This window comes from Varroa destructor, unplaced genomic scaffold, assembly GCF_002443255.2.
Source record: "Varroa destructor unplaced genomic scaffold, Vdes_3.0 BEIS01000002.1, whole genome shotgun sequence".
In the NCBI taxonomy this organism is placed as follows: Eukaryota; Metazoa; Arthropoda; class Arachnida; order Mesostigmata; family Varroidae; genus Varroa; species Varroa destructor.
In genome coordinates this window covers 37,016,073-37,043,876 of record NW_019211455.1, presented here as the reverse complement: position 1 = coordinate 37,043,876, position 27,804 = coordinate 37,016,073, and the positions used below count along the sequence as shown (strand labels likewise).

General features: G+C 41.1%; 1 protein-coding gene and 1 long non-coding RNA gene across 6 annotated transcripts in view; one reads left to right on the top strand and one right to left on the bottom strand.

Annotated features, from left to right (window-relative positions):
* Window positions 1-542: 542 nt before the first annotated feature.
* On the bottom strand, window positions 543-25,060 carry LOC147757754 (uncharacterized). Its single transcript, XR_015322536.1, has 3 exons — window positions 24,035-25,060; window positions 2,546-2,744; window positions 543-2,148 (listed from the first exon to the last, which is right to left on the bottom strand). It is a non-coding gene; the product is annotated as an uncharacterized LOC147757754 (long non-coding RNA).
* The window catches only part of LOC111243839 (TBC1 domain family member 25), a 32,982-nt gene continuing 10,061 nt past the window's right edge, over window positions 4,884-27,804 (top strand). For 2 of the 5 annotated variants that reach the window (XM_086982096.1, XM_086982095.1), the window contains exon 1: window positions 25,202-26,140. Coding sequence is in view for 3 of the 5 variants with exons in the window: in XM_022790024.2 (XP_022645759.1) it covers window positions 5,979-6,038 (60 nt within the window). In the remaining 2 variants the exon portion in view is untranslated. Of the gene's footprint in view, window positions 6,039-25,194; window positions 26,213-27,712; window positions 27,792-27,804 lie in introns of those variants that run through there. The other 3 variants (XM_086982094.1, XM_022790024.2, XM_022790025.2) reach the window with 3 other exon arrangements.

The following is a 27,804-nucleotide window of genomic DNA, read 5'->3' as shown; positions in this document are numbered from 1 at the left end:
TTTAATGATAAAATATTTACAACGACTGCTCATTGTTTCTAGGTCAAAGGGTCATTTCTTTGTCGGATGCGGTAACGTTTACTAGTGTTATCTACGTATTAGCCTAAATATAGCTCAACTCGCTGGTCTCAATGTAGGCCAGCGGCTTTGTCACTTGGCAATAACTTAGTTGTCGTCTATCATCAGTGCTACCACCACAGTTAGGGCTTCCCTGGCTGCTCTGTAAGGCTCCCCCTCGATATTGCCTGCACTAAGGCCAGAGCTTAGCCTGACAGCAATAGAAAATGCTTCAAAAATTTCTCAAAATTGCTTCTAGCTCGACTCAGCTTAGCCAGATATCTTGACGGACCTGCTCTTCGCGCATTGACGTTCAAGCAATATTCATATTAATTGAATGATGATTTCTAGTTCAATTATTTCGGTTCAAGTTACTATTTATCGACACGCTCGCAACTCGTAACCGGATGCACTGAGGCCTAATGTACTATGCACGACGTGGGCTGTTTTAGCAACACATTCATTTCAGAAGAATTTCATCAGCTTTCTACTGCAAAGCGTACGCCCGAAACGTGGAGCGCTCCCGCCTTGTGGCCTGTCGCTTCGACGCCATATGGAGCCTTGTGACGTAGCTTGACGTCACAAAGATATAGGGGGCAAGGGATGGTGGAAAAGCCTGCGGCGGTAGCAGCAGAACAAAGGTTGCATAGTAAATAAAGTAGTAAAGTTGATAGAATGAGCGAACAAAGGACGAGAATATAAGAAGGAAGAAAATGAACAATTAAAAGGATGGTTGATGAAGCATCACGAAGCGCCAAGGTGTATAATACGTCTTAGGGAAGATAACTCCTATATCAAATACACACGAGGCATACGTAGATATCTTGCAGTACACTGAATGGCGTTCATCGTTTTTTATACCAATTGTTTAGTCGTGTTTGTAAAATTCTAGAGCTAATCTCAGTAGATCTGTATGTACACAGCAATTTAGGCCTGATGACAGGGGAAATGCGTAAGTGTTAAATCGAGATTAATGCACATAATTATAAAAAACTTTTGAGAATAGTTGAAAAAAAACACACACACACGTTAGGCTGCTAATACTCCTTATAATTGTTAGTTGTTGCTGACAGATGGCTTCATTTAGCCTAGGCTTGCATACAGTGACTGAAAATCCGTCATCATCGTAACGTAATGACGCCATTTGTTTGGTTAAAAGTATGTATTTGTGAAATCATAGAACACAGTACAGTGGTGGGTAGCTTTACCAACTAAAATTCAGAATTCGTTCTACAAGGGAAAAAAAGATAATTCAATAAAAATATTCATGCTTGTTTAATATAAGCAACGTCCATCGCGGTTAAAATCTACTCGAGAGCAAAACCGCGAAAAAGACTAATTGTTTCCAAATTATCTTTCTTTTGTTCATTCACGGACCACATTTTAACGGTAAGCAATATTGGTAGTCATAAATACGCTACATACAGAATGGTCAATAGGTTCTAAACGAGCGAAAACGCCGAAAAGTCTCGAACTGTTAGAGCTTATCTGGGAGACATAATCAGCAATGGGTGTCTGAAAGAACCGTTAAGCTTTAAAGGCGTACGAAAAAAATTTTTAAGCTTTTTAAAATTCAAACTCTATTGAAAATCTTACGATTCGCCGTATGGAAATCTTCCTTGAACTTCTTAAAAGCCGAAGAAAACTGGCAATGGCATAAATCAAAAAAAAGAAAGTTTAATGTTGGTGGGGGTTTTACTCAGCTTTCGCTCGAATTACGATACGAGTAGCGGATCGACGCCAGCCCGTCATGACAAACAGCCCGTCAAACATCTGTCAGATTCGAACGTACCACAATGTATGTGAACACAGAGTGTCGTAAATTGTCAACTTACAACACATCATCCACAAGCTATTTACGAATACAGGTCTATGGATTTGAATTACAAAAAAAAAAACAAAACAAACATTAGATCAGATGAACGTGTTGAAACTTTCTTTTTGCTGTACTGACATATAAAAGCATCATTCGAGACGCTACAAAAGAGGTTCGAACATGTTGAACTCACTAATTTTTCTTTGTCGTCTATTAAGTATCCCAACAAACTACCTCTGCCCCCGAATCCTTTGAAAGGTATTTTGTAGTTATTTCTGAAAATGACGCAACGGGCCGTTAGTCAGTAAATGTTGTATTTCTTCACGAATTGGCTCTTCAATCAATTTTTTATCAAGTCTAAACGATTAGCTTTGTCTAGGACACGTTGCAGGACAAAAAAAAACAAGCGGGAGCTTTACAAGACCGATCTCGGGTTGCTATGGCAACTACGTACTATATTATAGCACAGCACACGTCTTTTCTAGGTAAGCGTCCGAAGATAACGAGCAAAATCAGATCAGAACGAGATAGCCATAGCGCAGCTATTGTATACCACTTATAAGCAATATATATAAGAGGGAAAGGATTGCCCAAATTTTGTATACAGTTTGAATTATTATCTCCATAAATGATGTAACGTTTCTTCCTCTGCCAGATATGTGAAATAATTACCATTCTGGTCTGGACCAACCTCAAGAAACCTTCCGTTGTGGCAGGCGCATTCTCGCTGAGTTACGGCCTTTACGCCGTAGACCTCATCTTTTAAGTACCCATAGAAGAAAATTCAGTTGCGAACTGCTTCGAGGAACGGGCAATATATTCAGTGGGGCCTCTTGGTCCAGCTGATTTATTCGGAAGATCCTGCTTCGTCCTGTTCAGATAAATAAAATTTGTCATCTCTCAAATGCGTGGTAAAAGAAGTTCTCGCAATAAGTTCAAATTAATGCCACTAGTCACTGTATTGTGAAAAGAAGAATGGTCCAATTCATTCATTGTAACATTACATCGTATTTCTATAAAATATACAGAGTTACAATGTAGAGTTATCAACAATCTTCCCCAAAAGCTCTATTTTCTGTTTGCATTTTCCAAGTAGCATTTACAAAACTGTTTGTTTGAGTCAAGATGCATTTGTTGGAATAAATTTTTTTTTCTATTCACAACATGTTAAAATGCGATGGACACTTAATTTGCATTATTGGGATGTTTGGCTATAGTGCTATTTCTTGGCTGGTAAAACCCGTCGATGCTTTCGGTCTTCCGGGTCGTTGTCCACGAACGCCCTGGATGGCTCCGTCTGTATTTCTAAAATTTTGATAATAGTTTACTTGGCACACTTATTGCTTCCAATTAATTATATTCCAGAACTGATGAACCAGTAAACCAGTGTTGTGCATTTTTTGGCGAAACCTGTATATATATCTACACACATATTTGGATGGTCCCAAAGGTGCTGGCCCCATAAACTGCGGCGATATATGAACAAACCATAATTTGAAATCTGTGTGTTGAGCACCACTTGGGTGGGGTCGTTCAGAACTGTGCACAAATACCATGGTGTCCTGATTTATTTCCAATCGGTTACAGCCGTCGGCCGAACTCCACCCCAAATCAAACTAGTTTATGTACCAAAAATGCTGGTTAGTTTTTGAGCGTATCTCAGTTCCAGAAATAAACGTCTCATGGGGAGATCCCGTGCGTAGGTTTGGTTTCAATTTTTGCCTGCTATTACGCAAATTCTTCGTGCAATGATATCCAGGTTTACTTGTACGCGCATAGATAGTTACAATGCTATGATAGTCATGATCGACTCGCACGGAAAATCGTGTGATGAGAAAAAAACTAACGATTTAACGTTCCACGACAGTCCCTGAAATCATTTTTAATAGAAAGTTTCGACAACTAACCCTATTCAGAAAAACTGGATGGCCAAGTCCAAGACGCGTTCCTAGTAAATAACAGGTATTTTTTTTGAGAGCAAATAATAGGTATGTCATGCTTTTTAGATAGCCGGAAACGGACAGGAAATACATTTGTCAAGAAATAGCGTCTGTGTTTTATGTTGTGTTACGACAACATGGTTGTTTCATTAAAAACTGTCTGAATAATGTAGACGAATGCGTTCATGTCGTTGAAACCGACATCTCATGGTATAGCATCTGGTATAGATCTGAATCTAAAATGGTTACTTTTTTCCTGTTTTTTTTCTTATAGAACTTTGGTAACTTTAAAGTAGACTGTACTGTGATTAAGCGAAACGCCTGCTAGGCAAAGGCACACGTTCGGAATAAACTGGCATATTTATAGAGGGCACGCTAAACGGTGTACATTGAGTTTATTCTCGAATAGTCGAAAAGCGCCGACTTCGAAAAGCGGGTATATCTACCCCGCTCCACGCATCCATCTAACAAAGAATATGTTTGTAGTATTGGTTGAGCAATAAAAAAATTCCAGTTCAATCCTGTCCCCTTTTATGTGAATACAAAATTGCTTATAATAATGCGATGATATCCTTGAATCGACTCGGGTTTATTTCAAATCTGGGATGCGGTTCTTACCCGAAAGCGGATTCAACTCAGAGTAACTAGGAACTGTTCAGGGTTTTGTCTTTGAGCGTGTGTAATGGCTCTGATATTATCTGTTTGACTTTCCTGTATCTAGGTTTGGCCGAAGGATTTGACCCACGTGCGCCTGCTACAATTCTTTTCGCCTCGCCTGCCCTCTGCTGCGAGATCGTGATAAGTATGAGTTTGTTAAACGTGAATAGTTTCTAGGGCAGAAATGTAACTCGTGAATTAGAATGCCAGCAAAACGTTTTCCCATGTTTTACGTCTGCTACTTAGCCCGGCTGCCTCACAGCAGGAAATCAACCGTGTTTACTCCACTCCTAGACCATCCGAAGCTTAGCACGTTGACACGTTAACTACCGCGCTATCACGAAGCAACGGTAGCAGTACGCTGTAAAGTGGCGCTTTCAAACGTTCCCGCCGCACAATACAGGTCCACCTCTCCTTCGTTCATTCTTTTGCCCTCAGCACTTGGCCAACGGCAGTGACCCTCCAGTCTCTCATTGAGCGTTTTGCCTCTCTCCCCCTCCTTCCTCCATGCGCTCCGTTGTCGGCAGTGGGAGACAAAATCACGCTCTATGGCTTGCAGGTCTAATACTGATTGCTGCTGATGTCTGACTCATCCATACATGTTAAGTTTGTTCATGAACAGGATCCACAACAATAGCAGCTTTGTCCCTGCCGACAAATTTATTACTAAACTACCACTACTATTGCGATTCTAGCAGGAGCATCACCGCTGGATCAGAACAGACGCGGCGTTGCCTCCGCAGAGAGAGTGCGTGTCTGCCCGCTACTGCTGCTCGCGTTGGCTGTCCATGACCGTGGCCAAGCCCCGTAAACCGTTCGGACTACGCATGTGTAATTGTGGGTTCCATAGAGATAACACAACGACGAGTCAAGCTGTTAGGAAGAAGACGGAAAATAGCTCCAGCGACTGGTATTGGCTTCTGCGACATTCGTTCAGCATTAAACGAATTGCCGTTCCAACACCTGCTGTTAATCGAATGACGTCGGCTATACGGACGACAGCAACTTCGGCGTAGAAGCAATCCGTGTCGTTGCGCGAAATGGTTATGTTTTTCGAGAGGATCCCATTGCTCGCATGACAAGGTTCGCCTTAACGTTCGCCGTCTCAACGATGACGACGATTAGTACCAGCCCGGCTTCCGTGTCGGCTCCTAACTCCGTCTCTTTCACAGACTCCGAACATTCATTCTAAAAGAAGCGCATCTGTGAAGAAGGCCACTACCCACTGTATTGCTACTATTCGAAGGACTAGTGTTTTTCATATTTGTCACACTATCGGAACCCCGTTTGATGTCATTCACGGAAACCGTGCATCCGCCACCACGAGTTTCAATGATTCCTACGAAGGTTAACTTGCTATTGGTGTTTCTGACTGTGTTCGATTAGAGGGGAAAATAGACATATCTGTCTATTACTTGGCCGCACTGGTTGTGGCATCAATAAGATCGACAACGGCTCGAGGAATATTTACGGTAGAATCAATCAAATTCGTTATAAAAGCCGCAGTAATGTCATCCGCGGGCATCCTCGCCTTCCACAACTGTGACGGTATCAAAGTGAAGGCGAAGGTAAGTTAGATATTTTTCGTTATCATTATATCATACATATCATCTACCGTTACGAACAATGCGCTATCGTTACTTCGATTCGATAATCAGCATCTAATACTAGACGTAGAAGAGGGTCAGTGATAAAGACGTTTAAGGTTGAAAGTCAAAAAATTGGATCGCCCCTTGTTTTTAAGTGTTCAGGGCGTATATAGGGGGAGGCATACATTTAGTACAGACGTTACAACATAATCTATGAGAAGTCCACTACCCTATTTATCATAACTTACGAATCACTTATTTATACCATAACCGCTTAGGTCGTTTTTTTTTTTTCGCAGTACCAATTTTTTTCGCCCTCACCATTGAGACTGAAACGATACTGAAAATGGGTCATTTTACTGCTGCAAAAGGTTTTAGCCCAAGGCCGTTACTGCGGTGACCAGCAAATCACCCAATATATATCAAGGGGAAATTGAAATAAATTAGAAGTAGTTGACGACTGACGATACACGGCATAATAGAGTACAATACAACAGCACATCCTTTGCTGGCTTTTATCGTAGCTATCATTATGTACGTGCAATTAGTATACCTTGTATTATCATATACATCAGAACGCGACACACGATGATAAGGGAGCGTACGTTTCGCTTTCTCGGCCGAAGCTGTCGCGGCAGCAGTTCGCAGACCCAATAGCAGTGTCAATAAAAGGGTAACAGCGTTAGTCGCCGTCACTTCGGCATAGGCAGGCAACTGAGCTCGCGAGTGCATCAAACGGGCTGGGTACGAACGAAACGAGTGGCAACGACCATGCGTCAGCAGAGGCAAGAAAGTACCCCGTTTGTCTGCCGTCTGTATGGGGATGTATGTTAGCGTATGATGCTTAGCTACTTATTGTAGACTTATAGCAATGTATACGGTAGGCGGATAAATAGGTGCTCGAAGTTCTGCTGCCGTGTGGTTTTGGCAAAGAAATTTTATAGACTGTACACATGTAGAATAGGCCTTACGGAACGTTCGTGTAAGACGGGTTCTAACCGACATAGATGGCATAGACTAAAGGAATACATGCACAAGTGGCGGTCGCTGTGGCTTTGTATCGACGACTCATGCTTTGCCCGGTTTCGCTGCTGCGGCGGATCCTTTCGGCTTCAAAATGCAGACGTTCTTTATCCGATTCAATGTAATAATGGGTAATAATGATAACATATGTGCAAATGGGTAAAAAAAGAGGTATAATATGATTTTGAGTCTCCGTGTGCTTGAAGATATCTAGACGAAGATATTAGATGCTATAGCAAACGTCGTGCCACTGTAGAAATGGCACAATTTTCTAAAAGAACGCGTGCGATGCGTACATCATTCAATAGATTTATTTAACTTAATTCTCTAAATTCATTGAAAACAAGCTTGGATTGAGCTCGAAAATGCTAGTTAGCGCTGCATATCGAATGATGGTAGTTATAGGTAGCTAGGATATCTTTGGATGATGTACTCATGCACACACATGTGGATATAGATGAACAGATACGGTGAATACACCCGGCTGAGTGACACACAATTAACCTCTTTGGCGCTCAAATCTGTACAAATACACAATGCTTGGTGTGATTTTCATCATCGAACGTCCCGTAAGTTGCACACTATGACAAATGATATACTTTCTACTTCGCCAGTTCACAGATTCTGTTTCGCCCCCATGCAGTCTAAGTTACTGAACTATTCTGACGAGATTGCCCCTCCATATATCTGGTTTGATCTGCGATGAGCTTCACTCGTCGTGGAATATAGCAGTTTCACCGATCGAAACCGCAATTGAGGAGTACAAATTGTGGTGTCGCTTAAGCCTTAACTGCCGCTTGTTTAATGGCCTTACTTGTCTATGCCGGCCAGTTGCTCAAATCTGAGAAGACGTTTCTGTTCTGTGCCTTTTCTGTCCTGCTTTTGTTGCTCCGCCAGCAGCGGCATCATCACCACTACTACCAAATCACAGATGGCTATCTCAGCCTATGGTGTCATTTAGGTCTAACAACCCGCTTCTGAATTGTTTGTCCTCTTGCTCTTTTGGCGTTAAGTGACTTCTCCACCTTTGATAACTAGGGACAACCTTAAGAAGCACGCACGTGCTGCGCGGTCGTGCAGTCTGCCTTTTTTAGTTTCGCCTTTTTGATGATTAGACCTTTGGATGATTTTGCTTGACGCATCGCCATATCGTCGGGCTTTGTCTTCTGCGTCCATTTAGCAAGTAACGAATAAAGAGTTCAATTTTTAGTTGAGCACGTAGTAGCTACCTTACGTCAAGCCGATCTAACAGACCGTCGGTCAAGCGCTGGCGATATCCTTCATAATCACTCGAGAGATATGATCCAGTGTAGCAGTATTGTGGGTGTTTCGCTGCGCAATGGAATAAGCCTAGTGCTTGGAAAAAAATTTGGAACCGGAAACCGGCAGTGACCGGCTCAAGCAAACGCAAATGGATGGATGCGTTCTTGAACTTAGGAATTTGTTTATGGAGTAAATTACCGTAACTTAGTATTATCTAATGCAAAGATTGTCGTGCATATACGTAAATGCAAGGATGCGAAACACATCCTTTCGTAGCAGCGCGCAGACTAAGGTCAGGTGGCGCTTGTTCAGACTGGAATCACCTTGTCAACCGAATGCCGCGACGTAAAATACCGGTGTTCATACAACAGGTGAGGTTAGCTAAAGCTGGCTTCGATCCGGCCGTCTACAGACAGTGAATGAGAGCATTTGTGCTATTTAGCCAAAGATAACCTCGAGTGTAGTCATTTAAAAATGTATGCCTACAGGTATCTTTCTAGCTCCTTTAGCGGTAGTTCAAGTTAAGCTACTGGTTCATTGCGGTTTTCAGTTTATCTCTGCGTATTTTTCAATCCTCTTGCTCTCGTTCACTTAAAGAAGCTCTTTACTAGACGCACATAATCCTGTCCGTTCTATAAGGGTTTTTGTTTCTTTCAGGGTCATTTTTCTCACTTCTGTGTGTTATCATTTTGCTCTCATCGAGCAGAGGCGGTCACTAACGGCATAATGAGAATGCGTCTTCGATCAACAACGTTCGGCCGAACGAAATAAATACGTATCTGCTGAGTGGGCGCGATGTCTAAATGATCTCTGTTTGATCGACCAAGTAAACGAAAAACGCGAATTGATCGACTGAAAACAACATAAATTACACTTGGACGTGTTAATTAATTCAACTATGCCATAGTTATTATGTGTGCTTTAAAATTACTTAGGTGACTGTTATATGTGAGATTCTAGCGAATCAACGAGCCGAAACTGTGTGTTTAGAAAAGACGAAAAATGGCTTTGGTGAGAGGCGAGCACCATTTTTGTAAATTCATGACTTGAAAGTTTAACCTCCGTATATATTCTTCAGTAAACCTTGGATTTAAATAATTTTTTTATGAACCCATGAGAAGATTTGCACTGTTTGAGCCGTTCGTGCAGCCCGGTCAGATGAGCGGTTATCTCTTGATAATACGATCACGGTATAAGTCACACTCCCATTGCCGTCATTGATTTCATCATCAACCTAATGATGTATCTTTCCACCGACAAAATTGAAAGTCCTTGAGGTCTAAGTAAGCGAAGTTTTATTCCAGTAATTCTGTGTTATTAAGCAATACGGAGTTCGGCGTGAAAGGCTAGTGAAAATCTGCTCATGTAACGTAGATGTATGCAGTGGAATCTGCGGGTACGTCGATGGTTCGATACATCGTGACATCCCTTGAAGTCAACTTGCGAGCTCATTTGTCTACCGACGAAGTTTTCAAAGGCCGCAGACGATACAGTAGGTTGTGGTAGGAACTTCCTAGAACAACACGAACCACGCGACAGATATACAAAGCTGCTCCTCTGGGGCTTTTTGGGATCAGAAGTAGCACAAAACTCCCAACGACAGATAACGAAACGATTGCGAAGGAGCCAGCTTGTATCTATACCCACCTGTCTCAACAAAACATTCGACTGATGTTTTTCCCAGTTTTGTCTATGCAGTACGTACCGATGACCACGTGCTACCTTGCTGTAAATGGACAGGTGTAAATTAAATTCACCGGCTGTTAAGTCTAGTAGCCCGTTTTGCAACTTTGTACTCTTGGGCTCATTGTTCTTTGGCTCTTCAAGAGTATTTGGACAAAACATCATGACGAAGCTAAGCCCGACGACTTTGACGGATTCGCTTATTATCCTGACGGTGCTATGAAAATCATCAGATGTATTGTCAGCGGTAGAGTTGCGTAAAAAGGTCACACGCGTGTTAAGAAGTAAAGTATGTTGTCTCATTATTCGTTCGAACTTTTGATCGATAAGTGACCTAAGCGTTCATGCTAACTCCAAACGACCGGTCATTGACTTTGAAGAGCTATCTATACTCCACCGTAATACTCCAGGTAATACCTATCGATCGACTTAGATCATAGGTGCCAGCTATCGAACCATTCTGGCTACAACTAGTGATCAACAGTAAAATGATAGGGAAGCTGAAAGGTATTTGGAAACATTTCCGGTATTCGTTCCCTATTTGTTTCTCGTATAATAAGTAGTACATAAGAAATGCAAATTTAATTTTTTCCCAAACACAATAGGCCAGAAAAGACATCCCATCTGATACTGGTATTGTTCAACGACATAGCATATCTAGACCCGTTCTCATTTTTCCCGCGTTTTTTCCAGGCGGTTTTATTGGGAGTTGGGATGGATCAGCTCGTAAATGTTGTTATCTGTTTGTAAAACTCATTGTCACTGAGATTCGTCCTATTCTTCCAAGCAAATAATCTGCTTGCTTGGAAGAGCACTTTTTTTAGGCTTCGATCGACGCTGATATTTATAGGGTATACGTAATCGCGGTCTAGTTTTTTTCTGCCTGTCAAACCCATCTATGGAACATTTAAAAATTAGGACATAAACTTTTGTTTCACCCAAGGCCTAGCGTAGATCGAAATTGATATCATTGAAAAGCCGGGTCACAATATCTCGTACTTTTTAAAACTGACTTGCAGCATTAAAAACTCTGTCTGTTGACAAGGCACAATTACTAAGCAGCATATGGAAAAAAAAACTCCTGTCAGCACTACAACGGACCCTAGGGCAAACGAACGACAACAGAACGGAGAGACTATAGAGACAAACGAAACAATTGTGAAGGGCAGCTTTTCCCGCAATCCGAATATAGAGTCTGCAGTGATGCCGTCACTTTTCGCATGCTGAACTTCTAATTTATCTATTTTTAAAGCAATAGAAATTAAACTAGTATGTCGACTCAGCTTGATGATCTGAGGAAGAAAGGGTTTGATTAAATCCTAACGTGTGCTACGGCCTCTCCTTCCGAAAACGGATAATCCATGATCATAGCTAGAACTAGGTCATTTTTAGCGGCATCTTATACAGTGATTGGTACAGCGTCGCTATTCCACTGTGCATGCTTACGTGTGCGTAAGCGAACGTAAACGTTAGCGACAGTCGCCATTATACGTCGTATGCACAAACCTTAGCGGAGAATAGTACAGTAGATCTGTTATACAGCATAACATAAACTGATGGTCTGTCTAGTTTAGCTACCACGATTTCGTCCCTTTACTAGAGCCTGCAGAACGATTATGAAGGCGTATATAGCTAAATAACATATGCAATTGCCGTGACACCAGTGCGAGCAGCGGCGCGGGGGTTGGGGGCTAAGACATTATTATGGAGATCGCCACTACCGGGGAAGAATGAGATTAACCTAGTCCTACATCGAAGCCAAAAATCAGAAGCAGCTGCTGCCTCAGAGCAAGTCGGTGATCTAAATTTAGATCTCAGCTGCAGATGTAAGTCTATATGATGCTATTTATGAAGGGCAGCAACATAGACAGGCGTATATGTGCAACAAACACACATTTGATTAAAAGACCGACCTTTAGCGATTGGTACAGCCATTGTCAGTCGGTTTAATAAGCAATAATAATAATAACAGTCAGTAAAGAGATCGACGTAAATACTGCTGGTGGTAACTGTGAAAACGGCAGAAGTTATGGAGGTACTTACAATGACTACGAGAACTTGCATGAAATTATCTAGCAGAAGCAGTACATAGTATGTGACTATTTCTGTTGTAGTGGTTACGCTCTGTTTTGTGGTGCTGTCCGTCGCCAGCCTAAACTAAATACAGGAACTTAACAAGAAAGAAAGTTCAGGTAACGAGATTTTTTTCGAGACTAAACTTTTTTGTTTGTCGTGTCGCCGAAAAGTGTCGTGAGAAATATATAAATGCAATGAACATTATCGCAATTAATATAATCGGATGTTGAGCAAAGTATCAAAAATATACTAAGCGGAAAAATCTAACGGCTTACCGACTTTGCCCACACGTGCGTGGCGCTAAAGGAACGAAATCAACTGCACGTAGAACCTCCTCGTTCATCGCAGCCTTAACTTGTGCTTCTAACTTTTTAATATTTGTACAGACAAAGTTTTTATCAGATTTCGTTTTGCTAATTGTTTTCGATAATTGATGCTGCTGTGTCAGCCTCTTATTATCAAGCAACATTTGTTTGAGTCGCGCTTGAACTATTTATCAGTTAGTAACAAGAGTAGCAATAATTGTCATATTAATCAGGCGTTTCTTTCTGCCAACTTTAGAATAGTCTTTTGCCTTTGATGCTTCCTGCAGCGGAAGAAGCGCGATCATTTCCCTTGGGAACAGAAGCATACTGTTGTTTCAGCAGCTGGTCCCCGTTCTTCGCGTCTACAGAGTGGTACGGCTGTTGTAAGGTAGCAAAAATCTACGCACAGATCATACAACTACGTTCTACTGGACAGTTTCTACGGTCCGTCAACAGCCAACGCCGACGATATGACGCAAGCTCTCGCCATAAATCCGCTATGGCTAGCTATCACAATAACACTCACATACGTCATACAAAGTCGTTGCACGATTAACACACTGACTGTCACAGAATGGGCCTATCTAAGGCCAGAGGCGTTACCTGAATATATATTACCCGTATATATGATTTTTTACCATAAGAATACAGGTATGACCCTAGCGCCAATTATAGCGCCATTATTTGCGTCAATTAGGTTCAACCTATGATAGTAGTATTGTTTTCATATTAGTTTAATGCGGTTAAATGACGGCGGTTTGCTGGCTCGAAGTAGAATTCGTTTGCGTGTTCGGGCTGACATGTTACGATTCGCGGTCGATTGGCTCATTTATAGAGGTAATCGATGCTTAGTGTCTGCCAATTCCCATTTGCATAAATGTAACACATATATATGTGTTATATAAACAAACATATAAATAAAGTGAGGGTCTGTTAGCGTTTCTTTGTGCCCTTTGTTTCCGCCTCTTCTTGTAGCTCAGTGGCGATGACCTGCTGGTACCTTTTTCTGTCAAACATACATACTATATACTTGTACAAGCGGCGTACTGCAAACTTGCTTAAACAGGTCCACTTTTATCTCGACCACATTGTTCTATAGTAGCTTTTTTACTTAACAACAACTACTACTACTACCGCCATTACTGCATGCATTCGAAGACTGGGGTTCGGACGTCCACTCGCTCGTCCTGTTAGTCGACCTTTTCGTTTACTTCTGTTTCTCTCCTATTCATTGAGTATATCTGGTACTTCCGCGTGTGTTTGATGGCTGGTCGTGAGCTGTAGTTGGCTCGCTTCATTGTTATAAACGCGGATACCAATCCACTTTCTACTAGTCGACGACCTTCTCCCCGCACTCGGTGCTTTGAGGGATCAAGTCAGTGGGTAAATAGCAACATCAAGCTGCTTTCATCTGATTCTGTCGCTCAGAATTTATTTGCCCTTACCATTCAGCCTCTACACTTTTCCACTGCTCGCTAGCATTGCATAGCTTTTCAGCACACGGACGGGTATGACAAGGTGAGCCAAAAGGTTTGTGATCCCACGAGGCGGGAGAAACGGGTACTTGAGCTGGCTTGCCTATGCTATATTGTCCTTTGACAGCTAAGGAAGGGAGTACAGTATCGTCGCTAGTCTATGTAGGCCATTCAAGCTTCGGGAATAAGGTTGTCTCTGCGTATAAAAAATTGTACGTGTGGCTGGCCGTGGTGGCGGGCTTTGTTTCACGTAGAGTGGTCATGCAGTGAATGTTTTCAGTGGTTTATTCGAAACTTCAAGGAGGAAATTGACTAGCTGCCGTCGGTCAGTGGCCGTAGCTGGCTTCTGCGCGGTTTCGACTGTGATGCTCATTCGCTAATAGTGAACGTTCTCTAGTAATTTATCTAACCTGGTTTAAAGCTCCGCGTCTTATGCCGGTTACAATTGTTAGCTGTAGGTATCACGCGAGCGTTTTTGCGCGTGGCCTGACCAGCGCAAAAGAATTGGGGGCAAACGGGCGGCTGAACGGCCAAATGAACAAGTGTTACGGCGGCTATTGGGGGGGGGGGGGGGGGATCAGACCTGCTGGGCTCATATCGTTGGTTCACGCACATACTCACAAAGCACGGAGCGATGCAGCCAGTTAAATGCCGCAGCGATACTTTGGGTAAGCGACATGGGGTCGGTGGTTTTTTCTGGGTAGGATTGGCTAGTGAGAGGGCATGCCGGCTTCATTTCGTGGAGTGTATTGGTGTATGAAGGAGGTGCCTGTTCAATGACAACTAGTTCGAGAGCTGAAGATGCTTGCTTACACTAATATTACCAACCGTACCATGCGACGTTGTGTGTAGTTGCTTTAGTCCGTCAATGCTGTTGCTGGCTGGAGAAAGTGATGATCCAAGATGCTGATCGACCAGACCAGAGAAGCAGACGCTTGTGAATATTGCCCTCAAGCCAAAGCGAAAATTTTTGTATATGTTTGTACTAGACAATATGTGAGCGAAATTCATTGTAGAAGCAATGCGTATGCAACAAAGTGTGCATAAATAACGTTACAGAGCATCATTAGCTAGACAGGTAGTACGTGCTTAGTGTGTACATGTATGTTGTAAAGTAGATAATCTGATTCATATTATGTTTATAACCTATTTTGTTTATTCAGTACAAATGACCGCTATCAGACAGTTTTTTTTTTTTTTTTATCAAAGAAAAGAAAACGTTGTCATGCTGAAATGGCGCACTATAGGCGTTTGAGTAAATCCTTATATCATTCGACGATGATCACTTTCGCTAGCAGTTTTGAGAGTAATTTCATACAATTGGTTGCATCGTACCGGTTATGCACAAATTACACAATGAATTAAATGAAATCAGTGCTCTCAATGAACATACTTATCCGGCACAAACCGTTCTTTGTGAGGAAATGCATTCATTCTTACAGCTGATTTAACGATAACCACGGGGGAAATAAATTTGTGTAAGTAGAGCAATCTTTATTCTCATAGAAATCTTTGAAGGGAACTTTGACGACACTAGCGGGGTGTTTTATACATTAACATTTATGAAAAAATCCAACTGGGCATTTTCAACTTTCAGACCCATTTTTAACTTAATGCTTAGTTAAACATATGTGCTTATCCTGTGTCTTGTTTACCCAGTCTGTTTAACGTATGCTTGCTAAAAGCCAGGCATCATTTAGGCTTGCTTATACGCATCTCACTTGAAGACACTGTCATTAAGATCACTTTGAGGAACGAGGACAATAACCGAGTTGGATTTGGATACTTGGCCACTGTGGTCCCTCGCAGTGTTTTTCCGTAGGAGTCTTTATATTCCGGTGATGCCGCCGTGACAACGCCCCCTCTTCTAGGACCAACCAGACATTTATTGTTTATGATACTGATTGTCGTTCTTTGGACTGTTGATTGTTCAACAGAGGTGAACCACACACGATTCGTTATGGGCAATTTTTCATGCTCAGCTGAAGTTTTCATCACTATGAAAGTTCTCTTCATTAGCCTCAACTGAAGCTTCGTGGAGCGATTCGGAAAATTCATGCAGAACATAAAGATTATTTCCAATGAAGTTCCGGTGAATTGTAAAAAATATGCTGTTGCCAAAAGCACGGGAAGATTCTCATATGAAATTTCTTATTTTTACATGACTCATTTCCCCAAAAATTATTACTATATAATGATGATAGCAAATGTTCAAAGTCAATGCTTAATCAGTAGACAACATTAACGTTTGAAGTAACTCGCAATCTGCAACAATCCTATTGAACCCTTGCAAACTTACAACAGAACGTGCCTTCGGTTATAGTTACCAGGCGTCAATCTCAGGTTAGAATATGGTAGCTAATAGTTAATTGTTAACAGTATTAGCTTATTTCGAGTTTTAGACTCGGATTGAGGAAACGTGTCTCATGCGAGAGGAACCAGCTTCGGCGACTCTAATCCTGAAATGAATGTATCAACAAAAGGCATAATTGCTTTTTACGCGCGTTAGATAACGAACGCTGAATACCTAAGCCTACTTCTACCGATATGAGCAAATCATTCTAATGCTAAGGTTTATAGATTGACATTTGGACCCTTCCGATAATGCGACATCACCGTCCTGGACCTGTTAGTTTTATAAAAACGTCGAATGCTATGAAGGACTGACTTCGACAAACTGTGAAAAAGTGTTTTCATCATTTACAGAAGCTATTGGACGTACGTGTTTCGCTTTTTTTTTTTTTTTTTTTCTAAATGTCACGTTCGGGATCGGACGTGGTAGTGGTGAGTTATTGGTTCTTATTGCGAAAACCTATTTTCCTTGGAATACCTGAACCTCATCGAATTAACGGGAAGTGCTGATAGGAATAGATTGCTTCAAACAATCTACCACCGAATGGTTTGGAAGGTTGACACTACATTTGATTAGAAATACAATGGCTACAATGATGTTGTCGTAACTAGAGCCTATTATAAATTGGTCCCTCACCGTGCTATTGACATTATTGTCTATTGCGGTAGCATCATCCTATTGCTGGAAGTGTAGGAATTGAGTGACATAGAAAAAGAGGGGAAAAAGGTTATAAATGCGACAAACGTTAATATTTGTGTATTTTCTAGTTGTTATCGTCATGGCGCTGACTGCTTGCTTCTAAATTTGGCTCGCGCGTTAATGGCGACCAAAGTTGTGCCTGGTTCCAAGTTCGTGTTTTATAAGCACCTTATAACACACAAGCTACACTTTTAGGCGTTTGAAATATCGGTTATTACGGCACCCTTTTTCTCTCTTGTGTCCATCCGTAGAAAGCAGTAAAATGCAATGGGACACTGAGTGTCGAATGGTCAAGCACCGAGCTTGAACCTAAGTTCGATGGACCTAATTTAGCTAACTTGGAAAAGCTCTCATTCAGACGCTCGCAGCTAGTCGCGGATTGGCTACGGCGCCGATCCATCCTCAAAGAAAAACGATAACGAGAAACGGAGGTACGGCAACGGGAGAAGCAACTCTCCTTACGTTCAAACGAATCATTGATAAAATACAACTGATACTTTGCCATATTGTTATACAGTACAATCTGAGAGTATTTCGGTGTCATCAACGAGATACCAGTTATCAAGAGCTCCACTATACTGATTGCAATCAATTTGATATACAACAGATAGCTTACTTCTAACATACTAATCGTATTCCCTAGACAAAGCCGTATGTGCATTCTTCTGCATAATTTTTTACTTAATAATGGATCTGGTTTCACTTAGACAAACACAATTAAATCAGATTCGACTTCACCACGACAGCAACCTTCAAACACCATCTACAAGATCTTCCCGGGTTTTATTGAGGCCCATTTTTATCAACCTTTCACATTGCTAGTCGAGCCCTTCCTCGTACCGCGTGACCGTTACGGAAAGAGATTATAAAACTCTACATCAAAAACGTGATTTGGGACGATGTGGCAGGAAAACCTGTTTGGCCAATCTAAGCTTCGTCTATTTATTTTAGCAAGCCTTAAATAAACGTCGTGTCAGAGCTTAATTAACAAAAATATTCTCATCTAGTAACATTTCTATACCGCTTTCCTTCTAAATCGCAAGTTCCCTATACACCTGTACGCATGGAAATTATTAAAACCATGATATGCAAAACAACAGCTAGAAAGCGGAAGTGTTTGGATTCTATTCAACCTAGGTGTACCGTTATCTTTTTTTTACGAGAGTGCTGCGTCAAGATAAAATATAGAAGCTTGACGAAGTTATGACATGTTATGTAAATGGCTCCAGTCTCTTTCTCTAAAACATTCCGCTAAAACGAAAAGGCACATGAAGGATAAAACTACACATTAGTGGTTAAATATCTAATAAACAATAAGTATGTATGTATTATTATATTAAAAAGTAATTAAATGTGGCGACTTGTTTACGTATTCGGGAGAAACCAAGGTACCAAAACGGTCAACGCACTATCACGACACTATAGCGGCGAATCGTGCGGATCAGTGAGGTGAACGAGTAGGGATTTAATCGATTTCTACTTGCCCTCGTAACTTATGCTGCTAAGTTACAAGTATTAAGCCGATTTCCGGATCATTTTAGAAAAATAGAAACGACCACAAAGACAGTATTTATATAACAGTTTCTTTGCCTTAGGCGTATTCAGTCATATGCTAAGAGGTGCAAAGTGTTCGCTAAATTGCCTAGGTAAATAAATACTGTTAGAAGTCGTACTATTATAATACAAATATACGTATACGCCTCGTGGAGGATATGTTCGACGTTTCCGGCCACTTCATCGATCAGCTTTAACAAACCCTTGTCTCGTGCCGCCGATAAAAAAGCGATATCGTCAGATCTGATTTCCGTATATATATATCTAGAGACTAACTGTCGTTCTAAACTGGGTGGTTATCGGCTTTTAGGTTCGTATCGTTTTGCATTGTATTCACTCAAATGAGCTTCCCTTGACATCTTAGGTAACTATGCATTCTTCGTTTTTCCCCCAACAACTTCTGATCTGTGTGTGTTTTTTTTTTGCAATATTCTTATCGTTAGTCCTTATCATTAAGTCTGTCAAAATAAGATCTTATTCGCGTCTTCGGGTAACGTTCGATAGCCTTGTTACAAAAGCACAACGTGAGAAAGTAATGCCCATTTTATCTTCCCTGTTTTGTCGAGTCTATGTTACTGTACGAGTTAAAGTAAGACAAACGTGAGATTATGATGAAAAAAAAAAGAAGAAATAGTATGTATTGTTTGCCTCAGTTTCAGCTGTGACAACAAATCTGCTTTTGCCCTACCCTACCCTCCTTCCGCCCATCTGCTATATCCTATACCCTGGCTGATAACAACAGGTACCAACAATTGTACCATTACATTTCCAGGAATAACATCCAAGAACGACATCACGTTATACGAGGAAGATATTTTTTAATGAATTACCGAGTGTTTGCCGAGCTGCTTCATTAGTAAACGAAGAACACTCGTAGTCAGTGATGTACCCACAAGTTAGCAGGCACGCTGAATACAATTCAAATACAAGAAAGATACCTAGTAACTTATCTTGTACTACCTTTTTCGTTATTTTCGATGCTTAATCTGTTACTCATTTACAATTATGGTTCTGATCATAGCGCGCACCAAAACCAAAATGCTCGTTTTCGATTTCGAGTAGGCTTAAGGCTCATTTGCCTGAGGTTGGAAGTCTTCATTATTTTTTTTGTTCGTGCTTATCAAACAGTAATACAACTGCCTGAAGACCAACTTCAATTATCTTCGACCTACATATTTCGATCTAAACTTTTTCGATAAACCTACGTCTTGATTTTTTTTTTACTTTTCATGCAATTTATTATGCGACTAGTGGGAAGATGTATGCGACAACGAGGCTAACGCAGATGAAAGAACCTGGAGGATTCCTTTCGATGACTAACTCGAACTATGCTACGTATGACTTGTGTAGGGTATTACAGAGGAAAAAAACTATGTATGACTTGTGTTACGTGGGCAGATGATCTGGGACAATAGCACCATATGCTTCGTTTTGCGGGCCGAAGAAAAGGCGTTTGTTGCATATTGTAAAAAGGGCTAAAATAGTTATTACAAGCTTATGTCACACGTCGAACTTGGGCACCCCCACGTACATTGTATTCAAGTAAGCGGAACTGATTTAGGCTGTGTTGTACGCCTTTCGAAAGTCGTGTTTTCAACGACATAGCGCCTAGGAACCGGTAGATAATTATAGCTTTTGCAGGAGCTACAAGACAAAACTGAAATATCGGACCAGTTTTGTTAAATATTACAGGCCGAGTAGCTGCCTGTAAACATAAACTAATAGTGTCGACGGCGTGGAAACAAGGTCTTGAAGGCCTAACTAGGTTCACCAATGTTGTAGCGATCTGCAAGTCGCTTGCAAGTGACGATTGAGCATTGACGGTACCACCGTATCGTGCAGTACGTAACGAAGTAAACGTGCTTCAAAGATAATTGGCTTCAGCTATTTATAGCACTGGAGTAGCCGTGTGAACAGCGTTCCGAGTACGGCATATGACTTCACCCGCACACATACCTATTGTTGGAACACTAATTCTACTAATTTAAACGGGCGAGGCGCCTCAGATGATTTATACGACTAAGCGGCATTTGTGTTTGAATGCTCAGAAAAGCTAACGGTCTAAACTGACATATTTACGTCAGTAAATTAAACATATTACCATTAAAAATAGACGTACCTAATATATAGGAGTGTTAAATGAAAAAATAGGTTACAAATTAGGTGCTTAATTAATTGCTAATTAAATGCTTAGGTGCATGAGATAGCGTCAATGCATTCCGGTAAGTTGGTCACACGTTATCGTGATGTAATCCTTGATTGCAGTTTGATAATGAGAAAGTACAGTTTGTTAACTTACGTCCAATCTGGAACGAAGCACAGGATTAATTGATGGACAATTAGCTATTCTTTCCCAGTACGTGTTTTATAGTGACGTGAACTTATAAAAGCAAATCAATGAGTAAATAAGCCGATCTTATCTAGACGAAATCGCCTCCATTGCCTCTGTTGCTGTTATGAGATTTGCTGCGTATTGATAAAGTACAATTATCTACATAGCTCATGCATGCCCATTGAAAGCCCAGCGGCTTAAATGATTAGACGCACACAATTAGGAACAACAAGATAAGCGGCAGGAACCTATTTGATGGAAGGAAAAAGAGATTGTTCTCGAATGCTGATTAGCGTCGTCGAGGTCTTCTATCTCGTATATCTAAGTCCAGTGTATGCTAATACCGCGATGATACCGCAAATACTACAAAGGGAGCGTACGCATCTATTTTTAGATGTTACTTAAGCGGCGAAGAAGGCTAGCAAATCGAACACGTTTCGCAAGAAAATTTACTTCATATTTGCCTGTAAAAACGCAGTTCTATAACATCCGAAACGCCTTAAGTTACGAGAACAATTGGCATCGAAGAGATCGAAGGGCTCTTGAGAATGATACAAACATTTTACCGCCGAGAATGGCCTTGATAAACGTACGGCTATCCGGTTATGTAAATCGATGAACACTGATGATGCCGACAGCTAGCTGTACAGCCTCGCACTAATAATATAGCAATGATTTTTTTGCCTCTGTTCCTTTGACGAACCAAACTATGAAAAGGTGCCATTGCTTAAGATTTCGTGTTCAATAAAAACTATCCGCTTAGGGAAGATACGCTAAGTACGCAGTCTTATTATTATTATTATTATTATCTTTTGGCGATCTCCGCACTTCCGTAACGCGTCATGTCTAAGGGGATTGTTACTGAAGATTGCCGGACCGCAAGTCGAACCCAGTGAGGTGGCTGTGGAACAGGGGCAGTATGTAAACCTAGTAGAACTCATCGGATATTCAATATTAACAACACCGTTGATAACAACTGTTCCACGATGCGTCTTGTGAGCTGTGCGTGCCAGGTCTTCTGCTAAACTTCCTATTACCGTGGCTTTATGATATAGCTTATTTAACAATACGGTGAGAGCATTGTGCTGTTATTCACACATAAATATACATTGTGTGTCGTCGAATGATTTTTTTCATTTCAGTATTATTTTATTAATATTTCTGTGTATATGTCAGAGGTGCAATACTGGTACAGAGTTAATACTGAAAAGGTTGCTTACTCAGTGAGCAGTCGATCATCTCAATACTGCGACTATTGATTTGACGTTGTCAGCACAAAGCCTGGCAATATATAGGTAGTAGGAGGAGTTCGAGCGTTCATCTAGCTAGGACGAGATCAGGCAGGGCTGACGTTTTATTGCTACCGTGTTGCTTATGACGTGGTACGTGACTCGTTCAACCTCAAAACAGAATGAGTCCTTTGTTTGCACCTCCAGTTAACTACAGCTCATTCGTTTCTCATCTGTGAGATGAGCCTGAAGCAGCCAAATAGGACATTTGTCTTTGATAATTGGCAGCTCTATTTACTCTCCCGTGAATCATTGAATAGAACTCGATTTTTTATTGTATTATTTCGTTGCTTTCGTATTCCACTATTTGTTGTAAAAATTTAGCAGATCCATCTATTAAATTGCTGGAAGTAATTGCTCGAGTAATATTATTATTATTATTTTTGCCGGATAAAAACAATGACCGTACGTAACAAGACCATGTGAAGAAACATAGCCGCCCAAAACAATAAATAAACAACGTTTTTATCATCGAAACATATGAACAGCGTAAAATAGGGACAAATACTTGTGGTACGTTCTGGCGGCCCGTCGACCGTGCCTGCATGTCAAGTACTCTCGTTTAAAAAGCGCATCTCTTGTCTTATTACTTGCCGTTCGTTTCACGTTAGGTTGTCCTCTAGTACAAAGCGTCCTCGGCTGTCAGTTCTGATTTGACGCCGCCGACGTTCTAGGCAGCTATGTTTGTGCACAAAAGGTCTTGGAGCGACTCAAGCCAAATTAGAAGACGGGTAACAACAACAACGACGTCAAAAAGATGTGCCAGGTAAGCAGCAGATTTTGATGGGCTATATCGGTCCGCTTGTTTCATCATCTCCAGCTGGCAATTATTCGGGCGCCAGTGCAGATATTACTTCCATTCTTCGTGGATACTGATTAGGCCTACTTAGCTAAACCCAGATCGTCCCATAATAATAAAGACAATCCGCTCCATCCCTTGCTCAAAATAAGTGGAGAAACGTATTAAAATTGATTTGTGTGGGCATCCGTAATGTATCTCGGCCGTGGCAGCTATTTCGTGTGTTCCACTTGCTTACATGTGCGTCTAGCTTAATTCGTCCTAAATTGATAGAATGCCAGCATGACCAAAAAAATGCGAAAATTTTACTTAATATTCAGTAAAGTGTTTTTAAACGTACGTTGAAAGTGTTACGCTTTCAGAGCGATATATAATATTAGTCATTTTGTTTTAGCCCATTTTTATAAATAGAACAATTTTATTAGAAAGATACATTGCATTGTATGATACTCGAAGGCTCGTGTTAGTATAGTTATTAAGTGAAGTCATCGTGCTGGAAATGTTCTTATACGACCATTCGTGTATAGTCAGACCTAAACTGGTCACAGCGGCACAAAAGTAGAGATTATCAAATTTTTTTAATCACATCCGAATTTTTGTTCATTCGTCGCTTGACGTTTTGTCTTTCTTGAAAATCAGTGTTGGCCTTTCTACCATAGAAAATGTTTCGGTGCCCATGGAGCGTATAGGGGGCGCCTAAATCGTTTTTCTATAAGGTGCTTCTAGTACTGCATCTCAGCAAAAACAATGTTTTAACGGTTTTTTTTTTGCGTGCGTCAGAAGTATCCTTCTTGACGGTCATGTTTATCTAATATTACGACTATTCACTGCAATTATAGCTTCAATTCAAGATCTGAAAGTTTAATGGTTGAATGAATCACTTGTTAATGATAACCGTACCACAAGCAACATCGGCGGGTGCGGACTCTACCTACGAAAAATTTCAACAAAACTAAATATTTTGTAACGGGCTCAAAACAGCTTTAAAATCCAAAAGGCGGATAATAAGTAACCGTTGGAACTTAACCTGACATTCTCTTTTCTAAAACATTCACTAAAAAATCTTAATTTATCCATTCTTTTTTAAATATTTTGATCTACTTTTTAAGAATCTTCTGGCTTACCTTCTTTTTTGAAACTCGCATGATATGGCTGCTGATTTCGGCCGGGAGAATAAATTTTTCATTCTAGTAGGAGTTTATTCATCACCGAAATGTTGGATAATAACTGATTTTCGCTCAAATTCCGAAAATTACGCAGTGTTTTGCCGCGATGAGTTTGTTGCTCTGTTCTAGTAAAAACTAGAACTTTTTTGGCGTCAAAAGTAACGAATGAATGCATTCCCGTTTATTCGTATTTGAATTCGTCACCTGTTTCTGCCAAACTTTCATAGAATAGCATCATCTGTACAATTTTACGTCTACGACATAAACAAGTTCTGTCTGCTCAGATCGAATGGTCCTATTGTTTGTCTAGCCGAACATCTCTTATGTATCCTTCGCTATGTCATGAAACACAAAAAAATAATATTTGTCCTTTGATGACCAATAAAGTGATGATGTACGTATAGTGTGTTCATTTTATTTCCTTTCAAATGATTCTTTTGCAAAATTTTAAATTGCCCCAAATCCGCCGTGACGCCGTACATGCGGCTCGTTGGCTTAATGAAGGCGTTTTCGTTTTGTTTGACAGAAAACTATGTTACTCTTTATAGTATCAAAAGGGTGCAGTCGAGATCGATTTGGTCCTGTTGTTGTTACAGTTTATTCCTTCTCGAAATAAAAGGTTTCTTAAGAGCGCCATACTCGTATGGGCTTTGCGTGAGACTCGTAGCACACTGCGAAGTCAACAACGCAGCATGTAAATACGCTACTGGTAACCATTTTACGCGGACGAGACCAAAACATAGTGACTATCAGGCGCAGTAGGTTGATCTGTGCTATCTTAACTAAATCCTTTTTTGTTTGCACCTGGGACTAAGCGACAACCAGATGCAGGTCGTCCCAGTTTCTCTAGTCCGTAGGCGATTAATGGTAAACATCAACGTCCGTACGTCGCCAACGAATACCAAAAGCATGGAGCGATAAGGTGGTACCGAATCATATGGAGGGATTCCGTGGACGTTCACCCACTCCGAGAACGGCAATAACAGTTCGACACTTCTGCAAGTGTTTGACCAGCCGTGGCTCATTCGTCTAGTTGCAGGTTTTCTTTCCACCAACGCGAATTCGCCCTCGCCGTATCTGTTGCCCCTACCCAATTGTACTTGGCCCTGTAGCCGATGGATGGTCAGCTGGCGCACACGCAAGAACAAAGCGTTCGTGACTAAAGGCGTTGGTACGACTAACGGTGCTGCTGCAGCTTATGCGATCGATGCATCGAGTGCGCTCATACTTTGTCTGTCGCTCTGGTCGTCCGTATCCGTTGTCAGCGGTGCCTGAAACACAGCTACGGGTGGGGGGCTAGCGTTTCGACGGGACAAAGTGGTGAAAAAGTATACTCTGTTGCGCACAGATACACATACAGACAGCGAATGCTTCTGTGGACCGTCAGCCACGAACAGGCCGATCGTCTCTATGAGAGGCTATCCGCTATGTGTCTTCGGTCGACAATTAGAATATTGTACGTTAGTTGTTTGGAAAAACTGAGACGATGGTCTACCGATTATGCCAAAATGTCTTTAAGCTCAAAAAGTGCTGCTCTGAATCTTTATCAGTTGTAACCAGTTGGCGTTAATCTCTACTCATCAGAGTGAACGCTTCCAGCCCATCTCACTGAAGTACCATTCTGGTGTTCGTCGGAACTGAAGTTTGCTCGCTTTGTGCTCAGTCCCCCTGTCACTGAAGGCCAATATTTCTTCAATGGTGAACTAGGAATAGAATGAAATGTGTGGAGCTTAAGCCCAGAATGTGCCAGTGTACTTTTGTGCAACAAAAGCAACATCTGTTGAAAGACGGATAGCGTTCATCATTATGCAAAAACCCTCTTGCTGCGATATCCATAATCTTATTTTGTAATAGGCTCTCTCATCTATAACTGCCTAGACCGACGACCAAGATACCGGGTAGCGAGTGCAGCCTTTATACAGACCTTTGCCGCGACACTTATAACAATGAGTTTAAGATTATCCATTAGCGTGTGATCAAAGGCAATGGCACGAAGTGAACGCACTTTATGGAAAATTGCTATGATTCGGCCCAGAAAATGAGGGATTGATTTTTGACACTAGTGTGAGTTCGATTATATTTTATACCAACATGTGGTGGTACGCGAGGCGTGTTAATTTAGTAGCCAAATTCAAGGTAAGCTGTTGCCAAAGCATGTTGGCTACCCTTATAATATATCGAAAGGCGCCATATATATACACACCATAAACATATATATATATATATATAGTTTTGACCCATTATAAAATAGCCCACAACGAGCTAAAAAGGTAGTGAGATCGAATTATTATCGGCGGCAACAACGAACTTCTACGTAGCCGCATGTGACGATACACTTTTATGTTTTCGTTAAATTTTATCGAATTTGGCCACCTTTTTTGGCCAAGGCGAGCTTGGCCTTTGCCTCAGCGATAGATTGCTGCCGTAATCTCTCTACCGTTGAAAGTGCTACTTTGAGAAATCAGTTATCCTCTATTGAAGCCAGACTATCTTGAGCAACTTACCTAATGCTACAGTTTTACTTAAAAGCTCAAATAATGTAGTAAAAAACCTATTACGTTCACACGAACCATCAACGTTATTATTCATACGATATAGGCATATGTAAGAGTATTTTTTTGCCAACTACAATTGACCAGCTAATGCAATGAAACATATATATGTGTATATATATATCCTACGATTCACGGAAAGATGTCATTCACGATACGGCCAGAATTATCGTATTTACTTACGAGCTTCTCCAATAATGGTGCGATCGTGAATTCCTACACGTATAATAAATAGACTTTTCTACGATTCTTTTAATGGGTTGAGAAATCTCTTTAAATTGAATATAGTAGAAAGTGACCATCGTATTTCGTTAGAAGATTATTTTCTCCTTTTTTATTGCCTAAAAGTTGTTTTCGCTCTACCAGCTTCATAAGTAGCGTCTTTCATAAGACAGCGATTGCATTTATGAGCCATCAGTGGACTATATTACATGTAGCATTTCAAAGAGTCAGAGTAAGAAGCACCCCAAAGTAAGCGATCCAATCGCCGCAAACCAATCGCCATATCTGACGGCAGTACCTTATAACACTTGCTGGTTTAAACGAAGTATAGTACTCAAGTGTGCTCCCATGCTCTTTGCGTAGATGCTTTTAAGGTATCTGTTTAAATAGCATTAGTTAGTGCGATGGTTCTGACGGTTACGTTTCTGCCACCTCTACGATGTCCGCGGGCGCTAACGGGAGACCGGCTTTCGACACTTGATAGCAGTAAAAGGGATCGAAGCGACGCCAGCGTCAACTCGTAACTCTCGTAGAAGACAACCGGAACTTTATAAACCATATAGTTACACAGACGTTATGTTAACGTTTTATATGGAGAGAATTGCATAGAAAAGTGAGACGTCTGTATGTGAATTTCCCGTTTGTCCCGAATTGTTTTCTCCCAGACAGATTATAAGAATTCAGCACCTCCCTACTCTAAGCCGGCTCATCTAACTTCAGAAGGTTGTTGAAGCTTCAAATAATTATGGCCGTACTAAGGCAAGCCCGATGACAGCTCGTTTACATAATAAGTTTTTTTTTTTTTTTTTTTTTGTTTATTTTTTGGTTTTGTCGGTGTTGGATCTGCGATGATCGTCTGCAGGCGAGGCGGATTGTGTCTATCCAGGCACTACCTGTTGCAGAAAGAAATGCTTTTGCAGCCAAAGCTCGAATATAGCAAAGTACTTGAGCAGT